At 40.8% G+C, this 14,852-nt stretch overlaps 1 protein-coding gene across 1 annotated transcript; it reads left to right on the forward strand.

Moving 5' to 3' along the window:
* The first annotated feature begins 11,025 nt into the window (after window positions 1-11,025).
* On the forward strand, window positions 11,026-14,769 carry LOC143514860 (uncharacterized). Its single transcript, XM_077006553.1, has 6 exons — window positions 11,026-11,476; window positions 11,641-11,864; window positions 11,981-12,053; window positions 12,408-12,498; window positions 12,982-13,091; window positions 13,427-14,769. The coding sequence occupies exons 1-6, from the start codon at window positions 11,317-11,319 to the stop codon at window positions 13,774-13,776; spliced, it is 1,008 nt and encodes a 335-aa protein (XP_076862668.1). The 5' UTR covers window positions 11,026-11,316; the 3' UTR covers window positions 13,777-14,769.
* The last annotated feature ends 83 nt before the right edge of the window (window positions 14,770-14,852 follow it).

Genomic DNA, 14,852 nt, shown 5'->3' on the forward strand with positions numbered 1-14,852 from the left:
GGGGGCATACAGCAGACCCCTCTTTGCAGAAACCAGAGTGGAGGACAAAAGCAAACCTTCAGGCAGGTGTCCATCTTCCATGCCCACGGCTCCAATAAGAATTCCACTGATTCCAACTGAGGGCACGTAACAGCAACCATTGATAAGGTACCAGCCACAATGCGCACAGGTAGTTGTCCATGAACACGAACCTTGAAGGGCTTGGCAGCATTCAGAATGGCTTCCGTCTTTTCACAGTGGCGTAGTGCCTGCCGCACCGCCGGGACCACCGACTGCACTGGAGGGGAACAAAACAACTGAGGACCATGCTGTTCAAAAAGGGTTTGGTAGCACTCTCTAAGCACATTCATACCCAAAATGCCTGGTGTCTCTATTTTACGACCCTGAAGAGCAACATCCCTAGGATCCTTGACTATTAAAATTCCCCTCCCTGGTATGTGCTGCCCTAAAATCACAACGTCAAGCTCAAGGTAACCTATATATGGGATGTCTAGCCCATTTGCTGCTTTAAGGCCTAGCCATCTACAGTCCTTCTTTTGCAGATGTGAAAAGTGCTCATAAAAAAAACTCTCGGTCATAGTAGAAACCATTGCCCCTGTATCGACTAAACAGGAGACTGCTACCCCACCCATGTGCACACATAATACTGGACAATTTCCAACTAGCTGACTATACCCAGCGTGGTGTATGGCTGAGCCGGGCCTTTCTAGTCCCAGTGTGTGGCTCTGCACACTGGGGAGTTCTAGTTTTCCGGCTGCCCAGTGGAACTGCGACAAGGGGTTATGGCGTGTGGCCTATTAGTACCTGGAAGAGGTGCAGCCTGGCAGTAACGGGCAATATGCCCAGGCCCACCACACCTAAGACAAATAGGTTGGCCATCTGGAGTACGCCTAAAGCGACTGCTTCTAGATGAAGGGCCGGAAACATTGCTATTAGAGGGACAAAAGCGCTGAACCAACAGATCAAGCTGGGCTTGCTGTTTCAAGACCATCTCCTTTAACTCTGCAAATTCAGAGGTTTGGGCAATAGTAGCCTCACACTGTGGCACACACTGAACTTCGTTACTGCGTGACAAAGGACGCTGACCCCGATCATGACTTGGCTGGCCCTCCTCCATCCACCTAATGGCCTCCCGCCTTACCCCTAAAAGAGACAGTTCCCCATTGTCCCGCAATGTCTTGTCTTTTGAGCTCTCTACGTAAAGCGTGGTCTCTGACATTCTCACAAAATTGATCTCTTAAAACCTCATCAGAATTTGGGATAGCATCACTTTTACACTGCTTTACTCTGTCCATGAGTTCCATTAGAGCATGAGAAAATTCAAACAATGACTCATTCTACCTTTGTTTACGATAAAAAAAAACGCTGCTGCCAATACACATAAGATTTAGTACACCCATATACTTCCTTTAAAATACTAACAATCTCCTCGGGGTTTTCTCTACTTACAGCAGGTCGATACTTTATTTCGTTATGGGCCTCACCCTCTAAATGATCATATAAAAACATAGCTTTATCTAAAACAGATAGGTGTCTGGATCTGATACAGCTCTGTGCTTCCTCAACCCATTCCTCCACCGAAAGGGCTCCTGCAGCTGCTGACGCAGAGAACTTTGGGCATTTTTTTTTCTCTAGGTAGGAAAAAGGCCTGTTCCTGCCGTACAGGTGGTGTTTCATTTTCTCTAACATGTTCCCCAGTACCTCCATTTTGTGCCCTGGAAAGTCTCTCATTTGCGGTTTGGAGCTGTTCCACTTGCTCCCGTAGCCTCTGCAGCTCTCCTTCCATGTGGAGTCCTTGCTGGTGACGTCCTCTTTGTTGGAATGCCAGCTGCTGTTTTCTACCACAACAAATTGCACTTAACACTGCTCCAACCTCTACTCAAACCTTCATAAATAAATGGACAGAAAAGATAAAAAAACAATTTACAAAGAGTTCGGATCCTGCCGACTACGCCAGATTGTAGCGCCCCCCTAGCCAGGGGTTACTAGACTACGCCACCCCTTAGATTTATAACTTATTTTAGAGTAAAGGGAACTCTAAAAGAAGGTGAGCATAAAACGTGAGTGCATACAAAATACAATCTTTATTAAAAAAGCTAAATCAAGCCACATTCAATGAGGCAGAAACATAAGTTATTCAGCGACCTGCTATGAGCCCAGTTTATGAGGCAGTTTGGGGTCAACTAAACAGGAGTACAATGACCGGTGAACACACCAACTATGGTTGACCCCAAGTTCCCCAGTATCTGCCACAGTTCATAGCCACAGCTGAATAAAAAGAAAATAATCGTAACAATACTAAATAGAAAATTTCCAAAATACAATTAACAAAAAGTACTTTACTCTGCAGCTCAGGTTCGACTCTAAAAACTACAAATAATCCGTGCAGAGTAAATGATTAATAAAAATATCTTGTCATCCAACAAACCCCAGAGCAGTTCCCAATAAAAATGTTTGTTATGGTAGAATTTAAAAAGAAATCACAAAGGTATATAAAACTAATAAGAAAACAGCAGCTGGCAACCACCGACGCAGTGGTCTTCGGATACTAACTTCGCCCGTGGACAGGATGGAGGTTCTAATCTGATAAAAACACACTCACGGTTAACCAGGATAACTTGTGCAAGCTGCTGCTTAACCACCAATTAAAAGAAACAAATGGTGCAAATCAATGCATAGCAGAATATGAACAATCCGCTTCTAAAAACAAAACTGCCTACCTCTCAGGTCACATCATCAGGCCCAACACGCAGACCGTTGCTATTTTTAGCCACACCGCCGTTCACAGCCGCTCACCCCTGAGAATTCCTGAGTACTCCGTCATAGAAGCGTCTCCAGCCACACTGCTCCAAACATTAGCTTAGCCACCAAATCGCTACTTCCTTAGGACCCCACAGGTGTCCCTATATGTGCCTGCAAGAGCACACCTCCTCATTAATACCGGCATTGCCCCAATCAGTGACATGACACAAAAAGTAGCCCTTGATTAGACCAGCTACATATATATATATATATATATATATATATATATATATATATATATATATATATATATATATATATTAGGGGTGGGAATCGTTTACTATCTCACGATTCGATTCGATTCCGATTTTGGGGGCCACAATTCAATTCAAAATTGATTTATAAAAATTTCTGCTTAAGTCTATAAAATCTACATGATCTACTACAGTCTGCTTTGCAAGACAGAATGACAAATACAGAAAACAAAGTCTTTAAGATAAGATAAGCCTTTATTAGTCCCGCAATGGGGAAATTCACAATTTCACATTTAATTAACAAAAATAATGTGCTTTGGTAAAATAAAATGCTTTTTGTTGTTACCAAAATTCTTGAGCTTCATTTTACAAGCTGTCAGGGCTGGCTCGGATGCTGTTCCCCCAGCCGTGGCTAGGGGCACCAGAGTCAGTCCCAGACTATAGGTGGTGTAACCATTAGGGGTGGGCGATACTCGGAATTTTGGTATAGATACGATACCGATACGATACTGGTCAGTATCGCCGATACCGATACCGATACTTCCAAACCGTGGGGGGGGGCGATACTTTTTACTTGAAATTATAATCCATTAATATAATAATTTATATTAAATTATATATATTTTTGCTGATGCTGGTCCAGCGTGTTGCGTGCCAGTGATTATGCCTTGTGCCAATGGTGGCACGCGTGCCATAGGTTGCCGACCCCTGCTGTAGACGGTCAACCAGTTTCAGCTGTGGAAAATTCACTTAAAACAGGCGAATACACCACAATTAAGCCAACTACAGGAAAGTCTGATGTATGGAAGTCATATTCCATTGTAATTAATGGAGAGGGAAATCGGCTTGTTGTGATTGATATCAGAAAGTGTTGGTGTACGTCACCTGACTGCATGTGTTTGGACTGTGGTAAGAAATGGGACAGCGCGATCCATCACTATATTGCTGTTTTAATAAATATATAAGAAAATTTCAAGTACTAAATCTAATTAATTCAATTCATATTAGGATTGCGGGCGGGGGCGACAGAAATGTGTATGTGGCGGGCTTGGTTTCGTTTTCGCGTTGCATTTATCCGCGCTGTTTTTAAGTTACTGTTGTTATTTTGTTTCTTTCTCCCGTCTCACTACGGTTAACTTTTATTTTTTCCGCGTTGTATTTTGCGCGTTGCTTTTTGTTTCTATTTGCTCCATGCCCTCACGGTTTTGGTTTCTATTCGCTTGCGCGTTGAGTCTCCCGTGTTGTTTTGTTTGTTCGTTCTGGGTCGCTGTGCGCGTTTCCCTCTCGCTAATACATGTGACGAGTGTCAAATGTCTTGCTTTTGCGAGCCGGCACTCGTGTCCACCCTTCTCTATATTATTTCACGCTGTGTGTACGTTCCCGTGCTCACCACGTTACACACGCCTTGCACACGAGCTACATTGTGTGAAGTTCGGTCTTCCCTGGCATTTGTAAATACCAAAATGAACCCATATTTTTGCCTTATATGAAGATGGAACAGGTTGAATATCTCTTTCCTCCATCTGTCTTGAAACCTTTCCGCACACGAGTGTGTCCCAGAACCTGCTGCGTAAAGTCTCGCATAATTTTGTAATTACGTAACGCGACTTAGAATCGATTTTGGGACATTTAAAATCGATTCTGAATCGTAGTAAATGAGAATCGATTTTTGATATATATATGAATATATATATATATATATATATATATATATATATATATATATATATATATATATATATATATATATATTAGTGCTATCAATTCCAGGTGCCGCGATTAAAAGTCCTCACCAGGATTTTGCTCAAGCTTGCTAGATTTTCTAATTAGCAATCCAGGTAAAATTAGTGGAATCAACACAATCCAGGAAGCCTGAGCAAAATCCCAAAATCCTGGTGAGGACTTTTAATCGCGGCACCTGGAATTGACAGCACTAATATTATATATATATATATATATATATATATATATATATACAGTGGGGAAAATAAGTATTTAGTCAGTCACCAATAATTGTGCAAGTTCTCCCACTTAAAAAGATGAGAGAGGCCGGTAATTGACATCATAGGTAGACCTCAACTATGAGAGACAAAATGTGAAATAAAAAATTGAGAAAATCATTTTGTCTGACTTTTAAAGAATTTATTTGCAAATAATGGTGGAAAATAAGTATTTGGTCAATAACAAAAGTTCATTTCAATACTTTGTTGTATATCCTCTGTTGGCAATGACAGAGGTCAAATGTTTTCTGTAAGTCTTCACAAGGTTGGCACACACTGTTGCTGGTATGTTGGCCCATTCCTCCATGCAGATCTCCTCATGTTTCATCTTCATTGCCCTTGCTGATGAAAGGAGGTTTGCACCCAAAATCTCACAATACATGGCCCCATTCATTCTTTCATGTACACGGACTAGTCACCCTGGTCCCTTTGCAGAGAAACAGCCCCATGCTTGACAGTTGGTATGGTGTTCTTTGGATGCAACTCAGCATTCACTGTCCTCCAAACACGACGAGTTGTGTTTTTACCAAATAGTTCTACTTTGGTTTCATCTGACCATATGACATTCTCCCAATACTCTTCTGGAACATCCAAATGCTCTCTAGCAAACTTCAGACGTGCCTGGCTTAAGCAGGGGGACACGTCTGGCACTGCAAGATCTGAGTCCCTGGCGTCGTAGTGTGTTGCTGATGGTAGCCTTTGTAACGTTGGTCCCAGCTTTCTGCAGGTCATTCAGTAGATCCCCCCTTGTGGTTCTGGGATTTTTCCTCACCGTTCTTGTGATCATTTTGACCCCACGGGCTGAGATCTTGCGTGGAGCCCCAAATCGAGGGAGATTAGTAGTGGTCTTGTAGGTCTTCCATTTTCTGATTATTGCTCCCACAGTAGATTTCTTCATACCAAGCTGCTTGCCTATTGCAGATTCAGTCTTCCCAGCCTACAATTCGGTTTCTGGTGTCCTCCGACAGCTCTTTGTCTTCACCATAGTGGAGTTTGGAGTGTGACTGTTTGAGGTTGTGGACAGGTGTCTTTTATACTGTTAACGACTTCAAATAGGTGCCATTAATACAGGTAATGAGTGGGGGAAAGAGGAGCCTCTTAAAAAAGAAGTTACAGGTCTGTGACAGCCAGAAATCTTGCTTGTTTGTAGGTGACCAAATACTTATTTTCCACCATTATTTGCAAATAAATTCTTTAAAAGTCAGACAAAATGATTTTCTCAATTTTTTTCACATTTTGTCTCTCATAGTTGAGGTCTACCTATGATGTCAATTACAGGCCTCTCTCATCTTTTTAAGTGGGAGAACTTGCACAATTGGTGACTGACTAAATACTTATTTTCCCCACTGTATATACTGCTCAAAAAAATAAAGGGAACACTCAAATAACACATCCTAGATCTGAATGAATGAAATATTCTCATTGAATACTTTGTTCTGTACAAAGTTGAATGTGCTAACAACAATGGAGGCCTGGATTTGGAGCCACACACAAAATTAAAGTGGAAAAACACACTACAGGCTGATCCAACTTTGATGTAATGTCCTTAAAACAAGTCAAAATCAGGCTCAGTATTGTGTGTGGCCTCCACGTGCCTGTATGACCTCCCTACAACGCCTGGGCATGCTCCTGATGAGGTGGCGGATGGTCTGCTGAGGGATCTCCTCCCAGACCTGGACTAAAGCATCCGCCAACTCCTGGACAGTCTGTGGTGTAACGTGACATTTGTGGATGGAGAGAGACATGATGTCCTCGATGTGCTCAATCGGATTCAGGTCTGAGGAACGGGCGGGCCAGTCCATAGCTTCAATGCCTTCATCTTCCAGGAACTGCTGACACACTCCAGCCACATGAGGTCTAGCATTGTCCTGCATTAGGAGGAACCCAGGGCCAACCGCACCAGCATATGGTCTCACAAGGTATCTGAGGATCTCATCTCGGTACCTAATGGCAGTCAGGCTACCTCTGGTGAGCACATGGAGGGCTGTGCGGCCCTCCAAAAAAATGCCACCCCACACCATTACTGACCCACTGCCAAACCGGTCATGCTGAAGGATGTTGCAGGCAGCAGATCGCTCTCCATGGTGTCTCCAGACTCCACGAGAAAACCCTTGTCCACCATAATTGCAGTGTCGGCAGTGAGGAGTTTGGTGATTCCAAACAGCTTAAAGATTTCCTGGTCGCTCAAAGAGCCTGCATATAATGCAGACACAAAGGTGATGGGACCGTGGGGTGCAATGCCAATCATGGCCTTGAATGTGGTGTGAGATTTGTAAGTGGAAAATACCTCACACTGCAAAACAAGAGAGGAGGGGGTTTGGCAAAAAATTTCTGTGCAGTCAAGCACCACTTGTGTGTCAGGAAATGCTGAGAATTTGGGTGGTAAGTGAGCCTTCACTTCTTCTTTTGGAATCCACAAGCGAACAGAACCAAGTAGATGGTACAGAAAGTGTGTCCATGTTGCAATAATTCTGCTGACTGTGGTCCGGTGAATACCAAAGCGGTTGGCAAGATCCCTGAGAGGTAGGCCCACAGACAGGTGCATCAGAAAGAGCAGTAGTTCGTCTATCGGTGCAAGTTTCTGTGAAAAGAAATAAGATAAATTTATCAGTAGGCATTATTTTAGGTACACTGTGCATATTTAATCTATTTTACACTGTTCTTTAGTGTGTGTGTGTGTGTGTGTGTGTGTGTGTGTGTGTGTGTGTGTGTGTGTGTGTGTGTGTGTGTGTGTGTGTGTGTGTGTGTGAGTAAAATAACTGCAGTGTACTTCAGTTGTTCTACATGTAAAACATCTGAAGTGCACTGCAGTTACTTCACGTGTGTGTGAGAACTGCAGCACATTACATTTTGAACTTTTTTGTGATCTTGAATATATAACTGACTGTTGCTTTTTGTTGAGTTGGCTCACCAACGTTGGCAGAGGCAGCACAGGAATTGGTGATCCGGACCATCCTGGTTTTCACAGCAGGCTCCACCAGTTGCCAAAAGGCCTGGAGATGCTTGTATGATGCAAATCTAAAAATAAAATGATAATCACTGTTGACTTATCGGTACTGTACACTACTGTGACTAATGCACAAGACATGACAACACATTCATACACATTCTTATTAAGTTGAAAAGATATATAAATAGAACTGATACACAAAGTAGTTAATTTAATACTATTCAAAAAACATGGACCTACCTTGTGTAAAAACGAATGTCTTCATCTGATCCTGCAAGACGATGAAGCCCAAAGCGGGACTGCAGCTGTAACGTTTCAAGCCGGTGTTCCAGTTCTTGTATTCTTTTCCTCAGTGTTTCGTTCTCGTTTGCTAAAGCATCTGCCGCTGCTGAGGTGGTTGGAGTAAGACAGTAGTCGTGATCAGGCGCTATCTGCACGTCCATCTCAGAGTCGGAGTCCGGCGCTGCTAAAGCCGTGGAAGGGCATCTCGGCCGGCGTTTCCAAACGTTAAGCCTCGGCGCGGGTGTGCTAAAATTGTTCCAGGCAAAAAGACAAGGCACCGCTCCTCTGTTGAGCTTTCTCTTTCCCGCGGCCGTCACAACAAAGTCACTCATGTTGAAATGCCTGCTACAGACACGAGTACTTGCAATGGGGCTGAAGTTGTCCCTACGGATCTTTATAAGCCACTGACCTCGCACTTCTGGATCTGCTGGAAATCTGTGGAAGCTAATCTCCGAGTTGTACCGTGAAGAATTAGCACACAGAGGCACATAACAATGAAGAGACGTTATTTTCTCTTGATGCTGGTAGGTTAATCTTTTCTCCTTTACTTTAAAAAGTTTACTTATTTGATTCCTCACTCAACTTTGAACCTCACATGAGGTCTTTAGTTAAAAGTTCATTTTTCCATCTGCGGAACATTGCTCGCTTGCGTCCTGTGCTGTCAGATAAAGACGATGAAATCCTGGTCCATGCCTTCGTCTCATCTCGTTTAGATTACTGCAATGCACTCTTTCTTGGCCTCCCTAAAAAATCCATACAGTCTCTCCAATATGTTCAGAATTCAGCTGCTCGTATCCTTACACACACTAAAAAATCGGCTCATATCACGCCTATATCACGCTTCACTGGCTACCCATCCTCCTGCGTATACAGTTTAAAATCCTGCTCCTCACATATAAATCCCTTAATGGTCTGGCTCCAGATCATTTAGCGCAACTTCTACACACCTATATCCCAAACCGAACACTTAGGTCCGCAGACACAGGTCTTCTGGTGGTTCCGCAATACAAACTTGTTACTGCTGGTGGGCGCTCATTCTGCGTAATGGCCCCAAGACTGTGGAATGCCCTCCCACAACACCTTTGCCTCTGTTCATCCTTTTCCTCCTTCAAAACTCAGCTTAAAGCTCACCTCTTCTCTCAGTATTTTCTCCCTTCCCCCTAGTCATAGTGTGATTTAATTATTTCTAATTATTTTTTCCTGATTTTTTATTTTTTTCTCTCTCATAGGATTTTTGTAAAGTGTCCTTGGGTACTAGAAAGGCACTATATAAGTCTAACTTGTTATTATTATTATTATTATTATTATTATTATTATTATTATTATTATTAAAAACACTCATGATCGCTATCACTCTCTTATCACTCTCTACTTCTCTACACAAACTACTACAACCGGAAACAAGTATGCTTACCCCTCGCTACCCGGAAGTTAGGAGGCTCCGCCTTGTGCACAGAGCGAATTAGATGTCAATCAACGCAGCTATTAACTGTCAATCACCTTATCGCCACACCCTTTTAAGTAACACTTAATAACTTCTATAAAATCTGTTTATCGTAGAGAAAAACACTCGGAGAAGTACTAACGCAATGAGGTGTTATAGAATTGACAAAATATAATTGCTCAAAAAAACTTATTTTACGTGTAATAATAATTCAAAGTTTCTCGTCCGGCCCGTTCACTTACATGGGAATGGGCTTATACGGCGCGAGACTGGGAGACTCTCTCACCATGGCTCTCTCATCCTGGCTGCACCGCGCTGGTGAAGTTCCGTTATAGTATCGCGTAATTTGATAGGAATTTCAAAATAAAAGTAATAAATGAGAACCTTAAAATTGTATTATATATATATATATATATATATATATATATATATATATATATATATATATATATATATATATATATATATATATATATATATATATTTTTTTTTAGCACATTTACCGTTTCTACATAAATAACTACATATACTAGTTATACCTTCACTCTTTGTATTTACGAAACATCCCATATGGCATTATAAGGATGTTTGCAAAGGATTTGAAAACTTCAATGCACATTAAACTTAATGTTTTGCAGATAAAATTCAGGTAGAAATACATGAAAACACAAACAAAAGATTTCCATTTAGAACTTTATTTTTGCAAAAGCCCCGTGGCTTACCCTCTTTAAACACTGTTCAATTTACAGTTGATTGGTATTCACAAGTTGTCAAGCACCTCTGCCATAAAATGGTGCATGTCTTGCACAGATTCAAAGCCAAACACGAAAGGGTCCATTACATCACTTTGCTCGTCCTCATAATGCCAGGCTTCTGTCCAAACAATAAAATATTACACAACTATAATAGGTTAACCCATTATAGACGAAATTTTTATTTTATTTTATTTATTTTATTTTATTAAAATTAGATGAGACAAGCAGACTGATGGTAGTTATATATATATAAATGATCAAGCAGCATTACTAAATTAATTAAATTAATATACATCTCCTTCCACTGTTATTATCTATTTACTTTCACAGTATCACACATTGCAGAATTTAGGATGTACATTGTTCCCATGCGAAGTTTACAATGCAGATAACTTAACAGGCTATTCTTTAAAGTTTTCCTTTCCGCAAAGTAACTTTATGAACATATTCACTGCCAATACAAGACTAGAATGTAAGATTCGTTTGTGTACAAAAACGAGGTATTTCAACTTGCACTAAACGCTGGCGTCGGCCATTGTTTTGCACACAAACGAGCATGCCCGATATCAGGAACGCGTTTATGCCATGGCCAGGCAGCCATGCACAAGCAGCAACGGGGAGGTGGTCTCTTTTCTCGAGCCGTACCCTCCTCCTTTTCACTCGTGAAAAGCCAAATAGAATTCAAGATTCCACTAGCAATGAAACTCCAGTACAGCAGATGGCGGATGTGTTTTTCTATAGCTGAACTACTTAAACTCAGTGAAGAAGAGCATTGTTTTTAAGGTACAGGAAGTAGCTAGCTAACCTTGCTATCTATGTACAACTAATGACCACAGTTGCTTTTATTCGAAAGTGCAGGTTCCTTTGTTAAACTTAATTTGTTATGTAGATGTTGCTTAGATTAACCTGCATCATGCTTCTGTCGACTTCACAGCAAATTGTGGTGGCATTTACTGCTGTAGTGTGTGTATTTGTTGTATTTCCGCGATTGTTTGGTGGCGGTAACGTCGTTAGGGAAACAAAAACGTTCGATCCTCGATACAGAAAAGGTAGGTAACTAGCTGTGTGGAACCCTCATGCTCGAAAGTAGTAGGCCTAACCTTTTTCAATTACTTTATGATTGGCTAGTAGTAGTAATGCATTACTTTTTGCACGGGATAAACTATTTTGCTGGTGGATTCAATTTTGTGCTCCCCTTCCCGTGATTGTGTAGGGTCAGGGCCAAACATACTAGGTCCTGGCGCTGTGAAGAGTCAGCAATTCAATACTGCAGCTTTCCAAAGACAAAGTGGGGAAAACGTGCAGCACGTTAAGAAACTAATGGAGCAGGAGCTCAAGAGTGACAAGTACAAATCCAACAGCAAAGGCTATGTCATCACTCTAATGCCCCTCTATGCCATTGGTGTGGGGATTTTTGCTGCTTACAAATTTCTCAAGGTAGTTTTTTCTGTACTAATGAAGTGGGATTGAGAATCTATAAAAAAAATAATTCCTATCATGCAGAAAATACACAAACAAAAATGGTTGATTCATTCTCTTGTCCTGTTCAACAGATAAGGTCTGCAGATGATTCTCAGGCGCAGAAGGAGAAAACAGTCCAGGGTATCCAAAGGTCTGAGGAGACAGGTGAGGGAGTGAGAGTTAATACACTATAGTTAGTCACATCCACAATCTAGTTGCATTCTACATCTATAATCTTCTGTTGCTCTATCTTGAAATTTCACTCACTGCCATCCCTGCACTGATCAGGAGACCTGTCCAAGTTTTTTGTGTTATGAGGTTCACAGTTCATTAAATGAACACAATAAATTGTCTTTCCAGAGAGTAGAATTTCCAAATGGATTTGTAAACCTGACTATAATTAATTAGCAGCACTGACTTGAGGAAAGAAAATATGTCAATTTATTCAACCATTTTGCACTGTTCAACTGTGTGTGTTTGTGTTTGTGTTTGTGTGTGTGTGTGTGTGTGTGTGTGTAGAGAACCAGCTCAATGAGCTGGAGAAGCGGCTGGCACAAACAGAAAGAATGTTGAGCTCCATACTGACGCAGCTTGACCCACTGACCAACTGGTGAGATCATGCAAGCACACACTCCACAGCCTCGTGAAAATATCTTGGGATGACATTAAACGTCAGGTGGAGAATGATGTTTGTCTGACGTGATTTATGCTGTGATAAGAAGCAGCTAATATCAGGCAACACTGAGTGATCTGCCATTGAAGGATATGTCCAGGCCAATAACTTGCTATGCTCTGAAATAATATTGATAATGATTTGCAGAATCGCTAAATGAAACTGCATGTCAACTAGTCAGGTATATTTAAGTAGTTAATGTTCTGAATAAAGTGGGAGATTTTTTATCGAGACTATACCCCACCACATTGCATTTGAAATAAAACGAGGACTACGATGAAAGTGCAAAAGGTATTTAAGTTTGTTTTATGAATAGCCATAACTACATGGACCATTGAAGTAGAATTTAAACAGACGTAATTATGTATTTAATTGCCTGAAGTCTTTTCTGTTCTGTTATGGTCATGTGTGATGGGCTAGTGTAAAATCTGTTGCTATGGAGCAGAAGAATGAGATCATGTCCCAACTGCAGTGCATTCGTCACCTGATGAAGAAAAGAGGCATGGAATATACTCCCATCAACACAGCAGGTGGAGACATGTATAATTTAGTATTAACAATTCAGAGTATTGAATACAGTTATAAAATTTAGTTCTCAGTCATTTTTCTCAGTGTTTTTTAAAGATGAGAATGAATTGTGATATTTTCTGATGTGTTGATGAGATATGGGTGGTTAGTTCTTATAATTTAAAGCTAAACATATTTTGAAAATTTAAATCATACAATGAAATTATCCTGAGGCAGTGAGACGAAGATCCTGCTTCTTGCTGAATGCTAACTAAGAACAAATAGGTCAGAGTGTTATGTGTAAATACTTCTGTTTGGTGATGGATGTGTTACTTCAGTTCCGGGTTGTGCTTTACAGAGGTATCTTGTGAACATAACCTTGACAACCTAATTGAGTCACTAACTGCTATGGAATCCCTTGGGGAAACATCAGTGAAGTCACAAACGGCCAGCACTGAGCAGTTCCATCCTCACAAGCTTCCTGAGCAGGAATTGGAGAAGGGGCCAGAGAGGCAAGATGAAGGGGATGCTGATGATGGGGACGAAGAGGCGGCAGATGATGATGATGGTGGTGACTGTAATGAGAGTGACTCCAGCATGCCATCCTTGGAGGAGCTTGAGGGAAGCAGCATGGAAGATGGAGGCATGGCACTAACTGCTCAGGAAGAGTTGGGTGTGGGGCTACGCAGACGTTGTAGGCCTGACTGAGGGAGACGAGGCTCTTTTTCTGTTTATAATATCACTGGACAATTTGATCCAGTGAACACTGAAGAAGTTTGGTCATCATGCAATAATTTCAGACATTTATACATATTTTTTCATGGACTTCAGTTTTGTCAGTTTTTGTTACCTGTGCAATGTTGGTTTCTGTGAGTTAAGGTGTATATATTGTGTGTTCAACTTAAGGACACTTCTGAACACTGTGCTGCGTGTGTTGGTCATGCTATGCAAGTATTATTTTTGTTGATTTTCTGACATTTCTAAAACATGTTAAGAAATAACTAGTTGCATGCTGTTTCTAAAAGTGAACGACGATCATGGAAAAAATAACAGGTTAAGTCCATTTGCCCCTCTTTCACCATGTGACTTTCATATGGATTTGCAGTAAGTGCTAAATCAAATGCATTTAGTTATGCATGTATTTACTAATTAATTCACTCTTGTGGTTTAACTATTACATAGTGCGACCTCATTTGGTGATATTTTAATATCACAAAAAAGTCATGTTCGTTTCCATTTGATGTTCTTTTGTGTTTGTTATTGGTAAATTATACTGTGACTGAATTTGATTCCTGTAGCTGACTGTAATAATCATGTCTACTACATGATTATACTGTTGTGTCCTTGTTAGTTTAGGTGTTTTGTTTAGGAGGTATTTGTGGCACTGGGTTTAATTTAAATAAGCCAATCAAGATTTTATACAAATATTTGCCTATGAATGTGACACTGCACTATTTAATGTGAATATTAAGTGTATATATAATGTAAATATAATTATAGGCAGTTTGGTGGATTCTCTAAACTTCAATATTGTCAGAATGCTATAGAGATAGGCCATTCAGACCTCAAACAGAATATAATGGTTATACCACTGTTCCTTTTTATGTCCATGTGTTTGTGTTCAAGTGAATACATTTATTAGGAGAACAATGGAAAATCTGACTCAATGCCTTAAATAAATAATGTACATTATAACGAGTATTTTTTTCTCCTGTGTCACCTTTTCCCCTATGCCTGTTCTACCAATATAATTTTTTGCTTTGTATTACCGGTACACAATTTTT

This window comes from Brachyhypopomus gauderio, chromosome 5, assembly GCF_052324685.1.
Source record: "Brachyhypopomus gauderio isolate BG-103 chromosome 5, BGAUD_0.2, whole genome shotgun sequence".
Classification (NCBI taxonomy): Eukaryota; Metazoa; Chordata; class Actinopteri; order Gymnotiformes; family Hypopomidae; genus Brachyhypopomus; species Brachyhypopomus gauderio.

What these genes read in the sequence shown, in the direction of transcription:
- LOC143514860 (XM_077006553.1), top strand. Translation starts at nt 11,317, where the DNA reads ATGTTGCTTAGATTAACCTGCATCATGCTTCTGTCGACTTCACAGCAA. An exon ending in CTTGACCCACTGACCAACTG is followed by an intron (nt 12,499 to 12,981) that starts GTGAGATCATGC and finishes GTGATGGGCTAG; the next exon opens with TGTAAAATCTGTTGCTATGG. An exon ending in TACTCCCATCAACACAGCAG is followed by an intron (nt 13,092 to 13,426) that starts GTGGAGACATGT and finishes TGTGCTTTACAG; the next exon opens with AGGTATCTTGTGAACATAAC.